General features: G+C 35.8%; 1 protein-coding gene across 2 annotated transcripts in view; it reads right to left on the bottom strand.

Moving 5' to 3' along the window:
* The window catches only part of LOC134533270 (medium-chain acyl-CoA ligase ACSF2, mitochondrial-like), a 206,844-nt gene that overhangs the window by 82,253 nt on the left and 105,010 nt on the right, over nt 1-19,581 (bottom strand). For both annotated transcript variants that reach the window (XM_063370713.1, XM_063370714.1), the window contains exons 5-8: nt 11,391-11,508; nt 10,033-10,128; nt 8,441-8,589; nt 5,400-5,568 (exon numbers count right to left, since the gene is read on the bottom strand). In XM_063370713.1, the coding sequence (XP_063226783.1) occupies nt 5,400-5,568; nt 8,441-8,589; nt 10,033-10,128; nt 11,391-11,508 (532 nt within the window). The remainder of the gene's footprint in view (nt 1-5,399; nt 5,569-8,440; nt 8,590-10,032; nt 10,129-11,390; nt 11,509-19,581) is intronic.

Here is a 19,581-nt window from a genome sequence, read left to right as displayed (position 1 = left end):
TTAACATTTGAAATGTCTTGTTTTTAAAAGCAAGTACTTTCTAATGGTAATTTTTCCTAATAAATTTTTACTACTCAATCATACATTTAGCAATCATACATTTAATTACGTCGTTTTCCTGACTTGGCTCTGTTCTTACACACTTTTTGCTTTATCCGCCATTGTTCTTCTCATGCATTATCCTATTTTAGCGTTTTACTAATAAAGCTATTAAAATCAAATAACAAATTTTAATTCTAATAATTTATTTTTACCTTTGGCAATGCAAATACAAACATAAAACTAACTGAAATAAAATATATTTGTCAAAATATAATCGTATTTAAGAATACGATCGTACGAAAACGAAAACATTTAAAATAAAATCAGCCATAATTAAAATAAGTAGATTGTAAAAAAAAATATTCAATTTGAGTTTTACTGCTCCTCTGTCCATGGGTTTGCCAGCCACTCAGATTCTTTCATTACTGGCATCCGGAGAGCAGACGAAGAGGGTTCCGGAATTGTTAACCCGCTTGCATCAACTTCGTCTTCGTCGAGCCAATCGGCATCCTCAGACGATGTTTCACAGCGACGCACAATGCAGAGAAGCTCATTTGCCCTTCTTGCAGCAAGTCGCTGTGGCCGTACTCGACTTTCACGAAGGTCTAGGGCAGTCTTGCCATGCATGTAACGATTGTGCATTTGCACACTCTTGTGGGATGTAAAATAAACCCCATAGGTTGAACATACTCGGTTCTTTAGGTCGGATTTTACTGATGGGCAAAATAAATTGTAAGGCATCTGCTTAAACCCTTCTAGAGGAGGCGACAGATCAACAGACAACCTCACAAGAAGTGGCGAAAACTTGCATGATCCTTTGTCTATCTGACTAGGTACCACGAGCTTGTTTGTTTTAACTACTTTACTGGAGTGACGAGAAAAACTATCACAGCTTTTGATAAATATATATATTTTTTTGCTTTACGTTTGGAGTTAAAAAAACATTATTCACTAATCCTGTAAAGCAAGCAGAAGCAATTTTGTGAAGGTAAAAAAAAATTAAGTTATCATGCCATTTGAAATTTTGAGAAAAAAAATTTTTAAAAAATGTGTGAAAGAATCTGTCTCTACGCGACCGTTCTGAAGGGTAAAAAAAAAAAAAAAAAAAAAAAAAAAAAAAAAAAAAAAAAAAAAAAACAATGTGACGTAACGCGTAGATCAAACCCCCCACCCCCTCCCACCCCTGTAACGCATCGTAACGTTTTACAAGGACCCCCCCCCCCCCCCAAATTCGTTACGTAATACTTGAACGCTCCCTAATTCAAATCTGGGCGAACGCATTTTAAGCAGACGGAGAATTGTTTGATGATAAGTTCAAAAGCTGCAAATGTTTTTTGTATGGAACCTGGTCTGACAAATTGTATATTTAAAACAGGAACAGACAAATTAAAAAACAATATAATTTAGTGACGTATTTTAAATATTGGTGGGGGGAATACCATTAAATATCATACTTAAAATAATCAAATGAAATACCATCCATAGACTCCTAACATTCGTGTCATGTGTATTATGAGAATGGTGCAATTGGTATGGTGTGAAGTTATAAATGTCGCACACAAGAGAAGTTCAGGAAACAGACTATGTTTATTATCTATAATACTGTGATTTAAATTTAAGCATTTATAACTTGACTTAATGTAAATTAATCTTAATTTTCTTCGACGTATTTTATTATATATTTTTTTAAACGTAAACGTCCATTTATTACCACGTCTTCGTGATAAGAAAGTAATAACGCCCAAACTGCCTTCCGTAGAAAGTGGGATTTTGTGAAGTTAATCATGATATTATTTAGCCCCTTCGTCTCCTGCCATTCCATTATTTATTTTATATATTAAAATGAATTTTTCGATTGAGATAGTAGTCTTTTAAAAAACACTCACTTGCGGGTGCGTGACACCACGAGCTTTATAAGTGAAACTTCACAGATGGAAGGAAAGGTAAATTGATGGGTAAAAAACTATTTTAAACATTAGCAATAATGGGTTTAAAATATAATTATATTCACTAAATAGAGTTCGTTATTTCAGTGTAATTTTAGAATTAATAAATGGGTTTATAAAAGCTATAATATACATAACCCTATTGAAAATGTATGTGCAAATTTTACAATTCTAAGTGAATTTAAATGATTTTTTTTTATGAAAACAGTTTTCCGTTTCCAGTGTAAAGAAAATGCATCACTGTAGCGTTGCTTCAACAACGCTTGCACGAGTGAGGAGTGGGGCACTCAATATTACCCCCCCCCCCCATCCATTCTCCGCCATCTTAGTCCCTGTTCCTAAGCGTTGCACTCTTAGTTACACCCTAATGAGTCATTCCTCGACTTACACAACCAGCCATCTCGTTCCTGTTTATCAAAACCGTCTCGCCTACGCTCCTTCTGTGTGCCAAAGAGCAAGGAAACTGAAAACATGAGTAACTATCCTCCTTGCCATATTTTGCATTGCTTGCTGTTGACACAGATAAAGAGAGAGTGCGCGATATGTTGTGGTAATGTCACTGCGCACTGCAGAACAATTGCTAATGAAGTGTCATACAAGCCCAACTATGTTTTAGGTAGATTTCGAGGAAATACTACTCATTGTAGAAGTTACCATGGTGTGACTTCCAAAAAACTTTTTATTTAGTTTTACGTTTCATGGTTCACAGATCCCAAATCATTGTGAACTTTAAATTTAAATAAATATTTTTATCAAATTTTCATGGACACAATAACCGAGTAATTTTGCACAAATAACTTCCAAACTCATACATAAAATATAGTAATGAAAAATCTCGTTCGAGTTCGTTAAAGGTGAAGCAGTGCGGGCACTGCACAGCATTTCTTCCCTTCCTTTCCCCTCCCCACTCCTCTTTTCCCCTTCCTCTCCAACCACCCCTTCCTACCCCCCCCCCCCTCTTCCTCTCTTCCCCGCCGCGCCACCAGCGCACTCTGCATGTCTTTCGAAAGTGGCATGCATATAAAACCTCAATTAATTAATAAAAATAATAAAATACGAATGCTCTTTCTTCATTCGCCTTTAAACCTATACACCGACAGTTCTTCCACTATAACTAGTGAATAGACGTTAATTTAATTACATAAGACTATATATTGTTATATAATAAAAAAAGGAAAAAAATAACAAAAAATCTAAAAAACCAAAAACATAGTTGTAGTTATGCTTAATTAAAGTACCATTAAGGCATGTTAGCCCGCGCAACATGCATTTACTAAAAATAGTTTAGTTTGTAGGATGATTAATTTTCTTTCTTTTAGTTATAGGTGCTGCTGACTGGAGCGGATGTGAGTGGTTCGTGTTACCCTCACCGCCAGGGACGCTTGCGTCCCTGGCCATCAAATTCCAGTCCCGGAGAAGACATCAAAGCGGACCTAAAGTCCAAGTACCCAACCCCCGCATGGTAGAATCTTTATACTCTGGCCAACTCTCATCCAGACCATCCTCTGTCTCCTGTACTTTCCTACATTTAATGCATGCAAACTTGCATCCCGCATGAAAGTGCCCAGGGTTTTCCCTGTGTCTATGCAGGTTTTACCTGGGCCCAACTTAACTAGTAGTTAAGACTAGAGATAAGAGTGAGGGGAGTTAGTCATGGCGCCAATCGCTGCCATGGCTGACCAATCCCCTCCTAGCACATGATGCATGCGACCCTCTCCCTGCATGGCTAATCCCAGCATGACTAAGGCGTGATAGGATTCGGCCTGAGACGCACTTAGGTCCCTCCCTAACCCGGACACCTCCCAAACACACGTAGTTTTAGTTAGGTTATGAAAAAAAATCCATTCGCTGCAGTCTCTCGGTCGTCTGACTCGAAGGCTGTCACTTGGGCTGGCGTCGCGTTCTGGTATGTACTCGCGGTGAAGCTTAGCTTCTGTGTTTAGTATGTTGTATTATTCTTGCCTGCGCGTTGTGGCCGCGCTTTCACCCTTGTGTTTTTGCCATGACTTGTAATGTTTGTAAGCCATCTTGGACCGTTCAGGTCATTTGCTTGAATTTCGTTATTTGCTTTAGTTTCTTTTGCTCACGCCGAGTACTGCCTGTAGCCTTGCGTAAATGTAAATGTTCTGCGGTTGTATATGGGCACGCCACGACGGCATTGACCACTTCTTGTCAAGCCGCGTCGTAATCATAATTTCTTTCCTGCTGTTGCTTTCAGCCTAGCGGCCCATATTATTGTGCTTCTTCTAACGCTTCGCCAACTGGCCCACTTTATTTCTACATTGTTTTAACATTGTTGTATGCATGATTGTATATCCCGCGGGAATGCACGAGGAACGTATAATTGTTGCTAATTTGGTTGTAATCAACTAATATATGCATGTCTACAAATAAATATATATTGTTGTATATCATTCGTTTTTTTCAGCACCAGCCCACCACTGCCGTGGGTCTTAATGTAAAGACCTCTCCCTGTTTTCTCCGTTTCAGTTGTGACCCCCCGTCGCGGCTACAAAGGGGAAAGTTTTTTTTTTAAACAGAAAGATCGTTAAAACTTCCATAATATGACGAAATATGACCATATTTATGTGATTTTGAAGTTGTTTACATTGCTGGGGCAAAGTAACTCTATTTATTAATAAAGTAATACTACAAAATGAAAAGAAATTGAGTTATTGCGTGATAACTTTCACTAATGGTTAGTTCATCGCCCTAACAACACTGAGGCTTTCCTTGAACTCACGGCCATGCAGAACTGACAGTCTACATACGCGCAGACCGTTGTACGCACATGTCCACGTATGGCCTCTGTACCGACATCTTCCACTTTATCCTACCTTTCTGTCAACCAGCTTTAATGGACTCATTCAATTCTTACCCTTTTTCAAACACAATCTAGTCCTGCTGTCAAATATCACTAAATATCCTTCATACTACTTATATTTCAGCAAGGCACGATGAACGAATGCTGAAAATATCAATTATAGTTCTCCTTGGCGTAAAAAGATACTTTTATTTAATTTTTCTACTCACTTGTGGTTTAGACAGAGAAAGAGAGATATTTAGAGGTAATTCCCCTGCCCGCCGCACAACGGCGCCACCAGCTTGACGAGGCGATTACAATGCCATCTCGTGTCGGGCAGTCCTACTAGTGTTATAAAGTACCAAAATTGTTTCTTGTGGCTTGGCTACTTCTCTAAGTATTATTTATATTCAATGGTATTTCTCATTTTTATGTACGACAAAACTGCACCGTAGGAGCGACTGACATGGTGAAAATATTGTAATTAGTTATGAACCATATCACTGTAAAGTCAACAGCAAGTTCACATTGACTACATCTATAATATGTCTCAAAACCAAATCAACAGTATTTTACTCAAATGTATTACCTTAAAGAGTTAAACGTACCACAAATCTCTTCAGATGCAAGACCTTGATTATTTGACGAGCAATGACTTCTGACACTATCGTACCAGTAATTAGCGCTACTTGTGGCTGTGTCAAGGTAACTCCAAGCTCTTGAACTTTGTTTACTAGGTCCACATACATCGCAGGTGTTCCTAGGAGTAATGAGCACCTACAACAACAAAAAATTCACAATATTAAGCATTAAAAAATATTTGTTATTATTTGGAATTGTTTGACCATAAACCATTAGCAACACTGCTGTTTTATACTACCCACTCAGGCCCTGTGTCCACCCACACTAACTGAATCAGCAACTCTTAATAGTCACAAGCCTGACTAAATGTCATTTTCAGAACAGAAATATTTTATCCTGTAAACCACACGAAACAGTACTTCATCATTCTATAACACAACTTTTGTATAAATATCTTGTAATTTTGAAAACATATCTTAGAGCATCTGAAATCCCACCAAATTTGAAAATTATTTGAATTACATAATTAATAGTTAATAACAACTAGTCGACATATTTATGAACATTATTTTAAATACTGTAACTGCTTTGAAGTTTGTAAGCCCTTAGTTTCATTATCAAATTAAATGTGTTGAATAAGATGATATGTAAAACATTTTTTTCAAAGTAATATTTAACTATATTTTCAATCTTCAATAAAAATGTCATGCAATACTTATGATGAATCTAAGTAAACGATTAAATTTTCAATTCATTCATATTTTGTCCAGTTATAAACTGTTAAATATATCGCTGTTAGTCTTTGTTCTAGTGTTTGTCAATCGGTGTTAACATTTTTTTTTTAATTTTGTGCTAAAAATAAAAAGAATTAATAAAACGCTTTATTGTATTCAATCACGAAGCAAATTTGTTTAAATAAAATACGTTGTCAAAGTTTTTAATTAAGAGTTAACAAGTCATTACCACTCTAAGAATAAAACAAAAAACGCGTTTGAAATGTTTTTTTAAATATTCATATTTATGGTAAAATTGAAAATTGAGTAATCTGGGGAAAATTCTGGTATTTGGCAATGTCTTTATCTACAAACATTTTTATAGGTATGCTCATACAGAATGAATTTTGTCAAACAACATATCTTTTGGGTACGTTTATTTTTGGAGGTTCGGCTGAATTATAAAATTTAGGACTTCCTTTTATTCTCCAGGACTGGAGAAAAAACAATATGTAACTCAATATGTACGGTGTTCATTATTTGATTTTTTATGTACATCTCTTTCTTGTAGTTTTGGAAGTAGGCATTCTTCTTCTTAAAATGAAACACAGTTCTTTTACACCCTTTAGGGGTATAATATCGCCAAATAATGTAAAGGGACTTGGTAGTTTTCTTGTGTTTATTTTTGGTACCCAACGTCTTTTATAATATAAGTTTAGCTTCTAAGATATGAATACCTAATTATTAAAATAACATTTTAAGCAATTTTTCAAAATCTTAGGTGTGGAATGCTGTAATTATATACCTGTATAGCCTAGTGTTAAAAGTTAGCCTAATACGTTACTATTAAATATGTTTCATAAAATCCGTCGAGTAGTTTCAGATTAGTGCTGGGACAAAAAAAAATACATACATATTAAAAACTATATTTTTGGGTTTTAAATAATATTAATAGCCATTTACTATAGGTTTTTTTTTCCATAACTTTATCAAATTTTAATTCGAACAGTTATATTACACAGGCCATCAAGAAAAAAATTATTAGTGCCTAGGATTTTGGAACTGATTTTAGCTATATTTAGGGTGCTGAATCTAATATGAAATTAGTTTTTTTTTTTTCTTTTCTATCAGCTCTACATTTTGAGATTAGTGAAGCTTGAAATGACTTCTTCTACACAATGGGAACAAACATGGTTCTATACCTACTGCTCACTCAACGACAATGAAATAAACATATAGCACCATATCTTTGGTCTTGTAGAAGATAAGGTATCGTGAACATCAATGAATGGGTGATTTGTGTGGACTTAAAAATGGTAAACTTTCTCCTCAGACAGCAAAGTGGCCACACCAAATATCCTTGTTTTTTGTGCCTCTGGGATGGCAGAGACAAAACACACCACTGGGTTAGACAAGAGTGACCTAAGAGAGAAAATAATCTTTCCTCCACTGCATATCAAGCTGGGCCTTATGAAGCAGTTTGTAAAGGCTCTTGATAAGGACGGATAATGCTTTGCATTTTTAGGGGGGGGGGGGGGGATGCCTCACTAGATTAAGGAAAAAATTAAAGCAGGAATATTTAACAGCCCAGAAATAAGAAAATTCATTAAGGACCAAGCCTTCATAAATTCCATGAATGAGGCCGAGCGAAAATCCTGAACTTCATTTGGTGCAGTTTTCGGACATTTTCTGGGCCAAAGAAAAGCAGAAAACCATGCTGAACTGGTATACGATATGCTTAAAAATTTCCAGTCCCTTGGGTGCCACATGAGTATTAAGTTGCACTATTTACACAGCCACCTACACCGTTTTTCTGAAAATTTAGGAGACACCAGTGAGGAGCAAGGTGAAAGATTTCATCAAGATATTAAAATCATGGAGGACCGCTATCAAGGAAGATGGGATACGCACATGATGGCGATATTTGTATAATAATATTTTTTGTAATTTAATAATAATTTCATGTTTAATTTTAATATTTGATTCCTTGATTTAACCTAAAATAACGTAAAACGTAAATTTCACTAAAATGTTATATCTTAGAAATTTGATCTTCTAGGGAAAAACTAATGTCATATTTGAATTCAGTGCACCAAATTCATATGAAATCAGCTCCAAATATCCCAGCACCAAAACTATTGCTGGTCTGTATTATTAGTACTGATTACAGATTAAATTGTCATTTAAATAATTTAATTTATGAATATTTGATTTAGATTTTTAAAACGGGAACAGAAATTTGTTTACTATTGTCGTACAAAGTTTTAATGCAAATAATAGTTATGGAAATATTGCTGATAATGTAATCTTAACAGATATATATCAATTAAACTTAATTAAACTATGTGACATACCTCTCCTCTTCCATAGTTGTGATTGACAGACAAGGATCAAATTTTGCTGAAGGAAAGACCACGGCTATGCCGCCGTGGAGACCGGCCAAAACTCCATTCAAAGTAGCGCCCACGTGACAGCACTGCATTTGAACCAAGCTTTTATGTATCTGAAAATAACAAATGATGGAATTATTACTTTCTATCGTAGAGTTACTTATGCTTAAAAATACGGGTATACTTTGAAATGGTGTGGAAGAAAACCATCCACTGCTTCAACTACCTGGAAATACAATAGTGGATTTGTATCAGTGAGTTCCAAAATATTTCAAGTTATTGTAATTAATTTCCTTGCAAGATAAATCGAAATACCTATGACTTATTGAATCTTATAAATTCACTGTACGTTTTACCAAGCAAATAATTTTATTGCTTGCAAAACTGTGATTCTCATAGTATTTTCGAGTGAAAATATACATTTTGACCACAGTATTGTCAAGCACATATTGTCTTACATGTTGGTATACATGACAGGCGTGGCTTGATCTTCAAATTCACGATATATTCAAGGACTCTGGCCATGAAAACCTCAGATCCAAACAGTTTATAAAATTTTAGGTATTTTGCATGTGCACCATACACGAAAAAACGAAACGGGATCCTTGTTCCTAAGCACTTAAACCTTATTTATATTAAATCACAGAAAATAATAATGAACGACAAAGTTAACATATTTGTGGAAACATGGTCGCTCCTTTTTCTTGAAAAAATGAGTAACACAAATATTGGAAGTATTTGTTTACATTTTGTGTTCCAAAAAATTTGTAAAAAGCAGTACACTATAACTTTCTCCTACACCCCCCCCCCCCCTCCCCCGCCAAATATTCAACTTCCATAGTAATTTTACAGTGACCACATTATTGCATTTTTGACAGGGGAGGGAACCTAAAAATGTTCCAACTGTTTTGACAGTAAGTGTTCGTCTGTGCTGTCGCCATTGTGTTGTCCGGAATATCTGTTTAGTTTCATTGTTGGGCTACTTTTATTGTCGCTGTGTTGACGAAGGTTAATGTTTGGTTCTATTTACTGTTCTTGTTGCAACACATTGTGTTAGTCGGTGTTTGGATATTGTTCTGTCTGATTTCTTCCACGTAATTCTCTGTGCTAATTATGCATTTAACATTTGACATCGGCTGATTTTTGGCTTGCTTTTTCTGTGTGTTTGTGTATTCATTTTTCTTTGTCCATTCTTCAAGTCTTCTCTATGACATTCAGTATAAACCAGGAATGAACTATGTCTCAAATAATGTTTCATACAAATTTTACTCGTTGATAAAATCATTCAAAAAGATGAGTAATCATGTTTTAAATAAAAGTGTACACTAATAATTTTGCTTGTAAACAAACAATTTGTAAAATTAAATATTTTAATTTCCTGAGTGGCTCAGCCAATAAGGCAACTACTTCTCTCGCAGACGGCCGCCAATCACAAGGAAGAAACCGCTGGTGCGCGTATACCTTGTTGCAGTCTAGTAGGCGTTCAGATTTATTCGCGAAAAATGCCTGCCCCTACTTATCAGTTTTAATGATAACTTTCATTAATGCTGCCTTACCTTTCTCTCTGGATTCAAACATCTCTCGAGGAACTTTGACGCGTTGACAGCGGAGTGGTGACTGAGAACTGCGGCCTTCGGAGATCCCGTCGTTCCCTGAAGATAAAATAACTTCATAATTGTATTTGCAATACTTAATCAATAGGGCCATGTAGTTTTCGCGAAAATATTTCTAGACCAGCTTTATGTTAAAACACTGTAGCATCATCTGTGTTGCATGATTGGTTGTGTTTCTTTCCGTTGCATGTTTACTGTCGGTCCACAAATCACAGTCGTTCATTGCGGAAGCCAACACGTTCTGACTGGCCCGGTCAATTAGGGCAATTGCTTCTCTCGCAGACGGCAGACAATTGCAAGGAAACAATCGCTAACGTGAACATAACTTTATGCAGTCTAACAAGCGATCAGATTTATTCGCGAAAAACACCTGCCCTTATTAATCAACACTACATAGTATAAAACAAAGTCGCTTCCCGCTGTCTGTCTGTCCCTATGTATGCTTATATCTTTAAAACTACGCAACGGATTTTGATGCGGGTTTTTTAAATCGATAGAGTGATTCAAGAGGAAGGTTTATGTGTATAATACATGCATAATACAGTAGAGAAACACTGATAATATTAGAGATTTCTAATGTGATGTCGTAAATAAACACATTTTTTTGCGCTTACATTGCAAACGCTGGCTGAACCTTACGAGATAGATCATGTTGTTGATAATTGTTGATTATCTTTTTTTTTAGTCGAACGAATAGTAAGTAAAATATTTTTATTTAACTATCGAAAATCGTAGTTTAAGGTAAGTTAGTTAAGTTCAAAAAAGAACTGAATAGAATAGGTATCTTTTGTTGTTGATATTTGTTGATTATCTTTTGTTTTTAGTCTATATTTATATTTATAATTAGTATATTTAGTATCAGCATTGCACCCGTGCGAAGCCGGGGCGGGTCGCTAGTACATAAATAATCCCAATGCACATTAGGCATAAGACTACTTGAAACTGCCAATAACTGCCAGCACATTCTGATATCAAATCTTGTGCGATTTTTCGTAGTAAATGTTTTAACACATAATTTTGGTTTCTATATTGCAATGTTTTTGTTATATTATAAAACAGGACACTCAAATATGGCGATGTTTTAAACTTTACATAACTAAGTAAATGTTATAAAGCTTGAGTAAAGTTCCAAACTACTCCAATGTATCAATGATGAAAATGCATCATAATTTAAAAATATCTTAAATAGAACAGATACAAATTTTAATGCTCTATAATAAAAGCTAATTTAAAATCAATTTCTCATAAAATGTATAAGTCAATGTTTTATCAGTAATTGTGGTCAAGAAGCATTTACTTACTGAAGTGTAATGAATAAAAACAGCATTATCAGGGTCAATACATTCTTGCAAGTCGCGTATTCTCTTGATGCCGTCTGACGTGGCCATTTTTTGAACATCTTTAAGAAGGTACGCGCCTCTGAAACATAATAAGTTAAAATAATTAATTAGTTTGCATGTACAGTAAGTAAAATAGCTACGTATTTAGGGCTGCAGGGTTGGGGGAAACATGTGGAGCCGACTCGGACTCGGGAATACTCGGCAATGTTCGGAATGTCAAAAATTACTCTCATTGAAGATAAAAATTAAATGTATAATCGTTAGAGACCCGTGAATTTCGCGGATTCAATGACCTCCAGGATAGACTCCAATATCCTCTACACACTCGGGCAAATGCCAACTGTTCATTGGCTGTTGACTTGTGAGTCGTCTCGACTGGGTGGCCTGTGATTCGACATTTCTATGAGTTAGGGTCTGTAATTTGCCCTCAGTCCTCCAGATTAACAGAGAACCAATGACAGAAGCAGCACTAAGGTATAATTATTTGAATTTTAGCATAACACGAAATGAATCCACGAAATTTACGGGTCTATAATAATCGTTTATAAAATAACATTTTCAAAAAGTTTTCTTTTGCAAAGGATTTTTTTTCATACAACATAACCTTTCAGTTTTTAAAAATAACTTGATTTTCTAGGTGACTAATATTCTCATAAAAAATGATAAAATAAAGACACTGAGAATATTACTCCCAAAATTTATTCTTGACTACTTATTTTTGCAATTGAAAAATTATTAAACAGCTGAATAATCAATTAAACCAGCAGAATTTTTACTTAAAAGTTATCTCAAAGATTTGTTTAAAACTTTATAAATATTATATAAAAATAAAAATATCAAAGATTTTAACTTAAACCAACTTTAAAAATTGATTCATGCTTCACCATCATATGCCAGAAGCAGGCATCGTAACACCATGGCAATTTGATGTAACAATTTTAAAAATCTAGACGTTAATTTATCAGCATAAAAGTATAACAACCACCTAAGCTCTCTGCAATTTAGTCACAGTCAAATCCTTACTTAAAATTCACCGAAAATAGACTCTATGCGTGGGTATTGGATGCTTACTCTTTCACGCGCCTATCTAGAGTGTGTTTCAGTTAATCTTAACAATTCTGGATACTTCCCAGATGGTTGCTTTCAGACAATAAGTTTAAATATAGAATTATTGGTCATTATTTGTTTTAAAATGTAACAGTTAAGTACAGATTATGTTTACGTTACATTTCAAATAGTTGTAAACATAAAATATCTTAAGTTAATTCGAAAACAATATTTATATATAACTTTTTAATTTTACCGTAATATAAAAAATATTTTCTAGACAGCAAAATTTTAGCTAAAATAATTTTTTTTTTACATATGAACGTCATTGTAATGTCAACATTAATTATTTGAACAGGTCATTGGCCGTAATATATATTGGTTACATTTTACCTATCCACTGACTTATGACAATAGTTGATTACAAATTCTGAAAGCACGGGCTCACAAAGCCATACAATGTATGCCAAATAATAAGTATAGTAGAATATCCCAGTGCCATATTAAAACATATTTTATTTAATCAGCTTTTTTGAACAATTATGACTAACTATATTTTAATGCGTTTACCAATTATATGTCAACTATGACATCCTACTACAGTAATAAATTACAATTTGGTATTTCAGGTAAACCATCAATGAAAGTTACGAATTTTACTCTCGTGCCAACTATCCAGTATTCAGAATAAAAGTGAGAGAACTATAGCAGGATATTATCATTAAAATCGAGCAAGCTGCTTATTTATGTAGTTAGACATATATATGAGAATTAGTAATTGTAAATCACAGACTTTTAGGTAAAGCACTAGAATTCATTTCGTATAATGGTGCGTATTATTAAGCTGGTTAGTTTGAGCTCAATAAGTGTTTCTTGCAGCGTTTTATAGGAAACACACAACCATATTTTATTATGAAATTTAAGCTACCTGAAAATAAAAATAGGCATGAGTCAGTAGAGTAATTTATTAACAGTTTTGTACAGGGCCGTATTTCCGGGGATGTTTGGGGGGGGGGGGGGGGGAACCGTGCAACTGCCCAAGGCGGCAGACTTTAGGGGCGGTAGAATTTCTAGAAAGCTGTTAAAAAAATCATGCATATTAAACGTTAAGGGGTCCGCCTACCTGGTCACACAGACGGTGCGCAGAGCTTCAGGAAAAACAACGCGATTTCAAAAGTACTCAAGATATCCGAGTGGGGTATGTTTACAAAAAGCATTTAAGAGTTCGCTGAGGCCCGAAAAGTACTTTTAATTTTGGATCATGTTTTTAAACTGTATTTCTAGAAGAGTTAAAATGGCTAAAACGCATGTTTTCAGACTAATTTTTAGGCGTAAAACAACCAGTACAGATTATTAAAAGCACTTAAGGGACTTGCATTACACCTTTATCTTAATTTATCGGCCACATAATGTTGCGGTCACCGCTAAAATTTCACAGTTATCCTGTGACGACGAGAAGACTACGCGTCAATTCAGAGCCTTGCGCTTAGAGGCGTTACCGCGCTAGAAGCACCAGCGAGCGTCGCACTTATCATCCCGCCTCACTAACCCACATACACCCCTGACTAGGCGGGCCCCTTAAGATCCTAAAATGTAAATCTCCTTTCGCAGGGGGATATCAGTTGACGACAATGGCATAGCTGATTATTGCCCACGCTACGCGCAAATAGTGGTGACTGGTGGTGACAAAGCGAAACACTAATTACTAAATACTATTCGGCTAAATATTATTCTATCATTGTTGACTCAAGCCCTAAATATGCACACAATTATCAGTTAAATTATGTCTTGCTTTATGTCAACAAAAGGGGGGGAGGGTGCTACCAGAAGAGCAGTTTGTTGAATTTGTACCTAATCTAGGACATGGTGTTCAGAACTTGGCAGATGCAGTAATACACTTTCTTGAGAGACATGGGTTGGACATAGGTAACTGCAGAGTTATGACAATGCACCAAATGCATCAGGTATTTACTCAGGCTTACAAGCTAGAATCAGAGCTGTATCTCCTTACTATATTCCTAGTTCAGCGCACACTCTGAATTTGGTGGGTTCAGTTGCAGCAAGGTGTAACCAAGAAATTTCTTTTTCATATATTTTGAAAGAAATATTTAATATTTTCAGTGCTTCTAGTCATCGATGGAAACAATTAAACAAATTTTTCAGTAAAGAGAACTAGTATCAAATTCCTCTGTACAACCCGATGGTCTGCTAGAGAAGATGACGAGGTAATCGTCACTGAGCACTGTTGTCAATCATAGGGAATGAAAGTGAGAAGTATTCGGTGAAATCTGAAACTAAAGGCACAATGAAGAAGTTGTCTAGTCTTGAGACATATTTTATGACTGTAGTTTGGGATTCCATTCTTGGTAGATTCAATGTTGTAAGTAAGCAATAAATTACAAACAGCAGACATGTGCGTAGCCACTGTTTATAATTTGAACAGTTCTTTAGTTGGTTTCTTGGATGAAAAGTAAATGTGATATGAAGTTTTTAAGAATCTGGCTCAGAAATTTTTTTAATATCTTTGTAATATTACTATAACTGGACAGGATAATAAATGCATTAAGAAAAAGAAAAAATTATTTAATGAATCTCATTCATACACTAAAGAAACTGATGAATCAGATGATCTACTAATATCCTTCTTTTTTATTTTGGATAAATTGATTAAAGAATTGAACAAGAGATATTCTTCCTACAAGGACTTCAGGGAACAATTTATGTTTTTGACAAATCTGGAGATTCTTAGTCCACTTAAAATAAAGGAAGCGCCATCCAACTTCAGAAAGTATACAGTTCGCATCTTGAAGACTCAACATTTGTACTTGAATGCTTACACTTCAAAAGCTACATTTCTGATGTAAAGAATGTAAATGCATCATACACTCTTCCGCAGCTCTGCAAGATAATAAAAGGTAACTGCCTAGATAGTGTTTACCCAAGCTTAAACATACCTCTACAAATATACTTGAGTACTCCTGCATCCAACTGCTCAACAGAGAGATCATTTGTGCTCTAAGATGCATAAATAATTATTTAAGAACAACACAAATAAATAATCGCCTTGTTCAGCTTGGTGTTCTTGAAAGTGAATCTAACTTAACATTGAAACTGTACAATGAAGAAATAATAAACTTGTTTGCAAATGACGGGGCAAGGAGGAAGCCCCTTGCTATTTAAATACTTGGAGTTATATCCTCTGATCTGATATGATACCTTTTAAAATTTAATGTAACTTCTTTAAAATGTAATGTAATTTCTTTGTATTAAAATTTTGTGTTTGAATATCAATAAGCACACATCTATAGTATTTGCCGCTCATAGCTAAGTCCCCATACAGTACAGAAACATTCCTGCATGTTATTTCAAGTCAGGGGCAGCAAAGGTTTCTTTGCCCAGCTTCGTCAGGAGTCATAAATTCGGGCCTGGCTATGTATGAGCTAGGTTATAAAGACAAGAGAATGAGAGTGTTAACGCATATTGGAGTGCACCTTGTGTAATAAGTCAAGACAATTTAATTACTACCACTGGAGAGAACAACTTTCACACTTACCATATGGTTTTATCAATGGACTATCAACTTTTCTAAAGCTTGTAGTCATAGATAGTTTACTGAGACTTTTGACCCCTCAGAATTTATTTTATATTGACAATATCATATTTAGCAAAAACCTGTTACAACATGTAGAGCGTCTTAGAAATGTTAAGTAGAACTTTTATTACAATTTCTACAAAAAGTTAATTTTTATAAAAGTGAAGTTTGTCATCAAATATTGTATTGGTTCTTCAGTAGTGAGTCCAGATCCGAAATTAATTAAAGCAGTTCAGCAGTGCTCAAGTCCTACTTGTGTAAATGAGCTACAGAGGTTTCTAGGATCGTGAAATAATTACTGTCGCTTTATTGATAGCTTATTGTTATTGCAGTTGTTTTTTGGACTCCCAAATGTGAAAATTCATGTCTTGTCGTGAAAAAATAGACGTCATTAATCTCCACTTCTTGCTTATCAATTTCCATGAGCCATTCATTCTGACCAACTATCCTAACATATTTGTTTTCTACAGAATGCTGTCCCAGATTATTAATGGAGATTATTATATTGCATATTCTCAAGACAACTAAATAAGGCAAACACCAACTATTCAGTTACTTTAGCTGTTTTTTTAACGATAAAATATGCATGCTGTTATCTAGTTGAGCAATAATTTGCAATTGTAAGTTATCGTGTAGCACTGAAATGAATGTTGGGTCTGACAGACCAAAACGACAGGTTAATAAGATGGTCCTTGCAGCTATGCATCTGAATGAATACATGTTTAAGGTTCAGTATTATTCAGGTAAAAAATATTATAATGCAGATAGTCCGAGGAAACTGGTATATAAAAAGCTCAACAAACTAAAAATAAGAAGATCCAGCGGGCTAACTTTTCAGATAACAAAAAAAAAAATTCAAAAAATTATCTCATGTTCCGAAAAAAAAATTATTTTGCTGTTAGTAATACCTTAGTACTAGCAAGAAAAAAATATTAAATAATATTAGTAGTATGTGAATGACGGAACTGGCCCAGGCGCCAGGCGCGTGGTGGTGGTGTCGGAGTCCGCCATCTTGGATTTGTGACGTCACGGCGGCAAAAATTCCTCAAAATTCCTCAAAAATGACTCAAAATGACTCAAAATTTCCCGTTTTAAGAAAAAAAATTCCCGTTTTCGAGGGAAAAATTCCCGTTTCGAGGGAAAATTTCCCGTTTTATTCCTTAAAAATCCCAACGGCTAGAAATGTCCTGATAGAGGCTTAAGCATCCTTAACTCAAGCCTCAGTTAAGCCTCTATCAGGATGTGACCTTGACCTTTGACCTTGACCCCAACGGCCATCTTGGATCCACCATCTTGGATGACGTCATTTCGTTTACTCGAACATTCCGGCATTGTGTTATCCGCCATTTTGAATTATGACGTCATCGTTGCAATTTCCGTTACGGCCGCCATCTTTAAATTTATTATCCGATTTTAATGAAAAAATATTTTAAAATTATAAAAAAATTAAATAAAAAAATTTTTAATAACATATTTAAAAAAACAAACATTTACAACACGGAGCTCGAAGTCCTCGGTTCAAACCCGACGAGTGCAAAAAAAATAAAAATGGTGACCGATCCTTCCCTCGTGGTGGACGCAGGCATACTGACTCCCTCCACTTTTTTTCAAAGCATATATATCGTCAGGTAGTATGACGTCATGTCCGCCATCTTGCCCTCGTCTGCTGGAAGCCATTATCAGTGTATCGTCGGCGAGAGTGCGCTGACGCCATGTTAGTTTAATTCTTATCCGCTAGAGTGCAGTAATAATTTATTATTGCTGTGACACCCGCCATCTTGTCATTTGGCCGCCATCTTGAAAATCCGTAGTTATTTAGCTAGAAATTCGGGAAAAATTCCAAAATTCATTAAATAAATTTGTAATCTATATACTGATTGATTAGGTCGACTAAGGTCCTTGGTACGATCTAGGACGATGCAAAAAAAAAAGGAAATATAACATCAATTTAACATAATAGTAACAGGTTCGGGGAATTAAACACCACAAGTTCTTTTACAAACATAATATTTATTACATAATTTCTATTCTACTACAGGATCATTTGCGAAAGCCAGCAATCTTATAATCATTTAGTTCCGCAGCGGTGTGTGAAATGACTAATTCTTAGCTCCAATCGGTTTATACTAGACAGAGTCCAGCCAGAACCTTTACAGACATAGTCCACCTCTTCTTGACAGAGTTTCTGGATACCGTTTTTAACAGTTTGCTCCACATCGTTAGAACTGTAAATTACTGCAGCCGATGTCTTGAATGCACATTTCTTCACTTTGTCATCGAACGGATATGGCTTTCCATATATACAGTCCAACCACAAGTTATATTTCAAAGGTCCGTTTGTTGCTACATCATCAGTAAGCTGATTGATTATCTTCTGTCTGATATCGTCAAGAAAATTACAAATGTCTTTCGACTCACCTAACGTATTTAAATAATAGTAGTCCTTCAATGTTCCACGAAATGCAGACTGCGCCAAGTAGAAACCATTATCGTTCACTTGTAATGCGCCGAACACAGTCTTAGGTTTATTTTCCTATTCAGACGTCATACCAATCGGTTGCTGCACATCGGTTTTCTTGCTTGTACGCTCACGAGCCTTCAACCTAAACCGAGGAGTCGAAATTTCTGCAGGTAGTTCAGCAGTAGGCACACGGACTTCACCTTTACAGTTTTTCGCATGTCGTCGCAAATTATCAATTCTAGTAAACCATTCATGACACTCATCACATCGAAACTTCATGCGAGATGGATTCTTCGTGCATTTGCTCCGCTCATGTCTTCGTGCATCATGAGCAAATGCGAACGACGTATCACAGTAGCTGCAAGGATACCGTGGTGATGAAGACGAACCTTTCAGACCCGATCCAGATACTGACGTTGCCGCAGTAGTACTATTTCCAGGCATTCTCTTATGCACATCGATGCATCGTTGTTGCGACGAAACCTTTACTTTCTGCCGCACAGCAGGACCTTTGCATGCCTTCATGTGCGTTTTCATATTATCTTTTCTGGAAAACTGCTTATGACATTTCTTACAAACAAACATTTTACGATATAGGTTCTTGACACATTCGCTCCTCTCGTGTCGCCGAGCATTGCTATTGTTTGAGAAAATCTTGTCGCAGTAACAGCACCGATGTTCGTTAGTTGTTGTCGATTCGGCATCCATTGAAGTCTCCATTGATGGCGAACCAGCGTTCGCCGAGTTTCCCTGTGCAGCCAGCACTAGCGGCATTAAAGTCTCTTCTGCTGGCGGTACCACGTCTGTTGAAGTCTCCTCCAGTGTTGACATCGACGTTGCCAACGGGATCTGCTCCGCCATCGTCGACGCTGACGTCAAGGTTCCCGCAGTCGATGGTACAACCTCCATCGAGTTCGTCGTTAAAGTCGGTAAAGATGCCATCGAGTTCGCAAGAACAGGTAATTACGTGATTAATGAACCAGATGAAACAAACTAGGTGATCCTTACACCGACGACGTCAGTAACAAACTGAGCGTCCTGTTGTCTAGGAC

The sequence above is a fragment of the Bacillus rossius genome, chromosome 6 (assembly GCF_032445375.1).
Source record: "Bacillus rossius redtenbacheri isolate Brsri chromosome 6, Brsri_v3, whole genome shotgun sequence".
NCBI classification, from domain to species: Eukaryota; Metazoa; Arthropoda; class Insecta; order Phasmatodea; family Bacillidae; genus Bacillus; species Bacillus rossius.
This window is presented reverse-complemented; position numbering and strand designations above follow the sequence as displayed.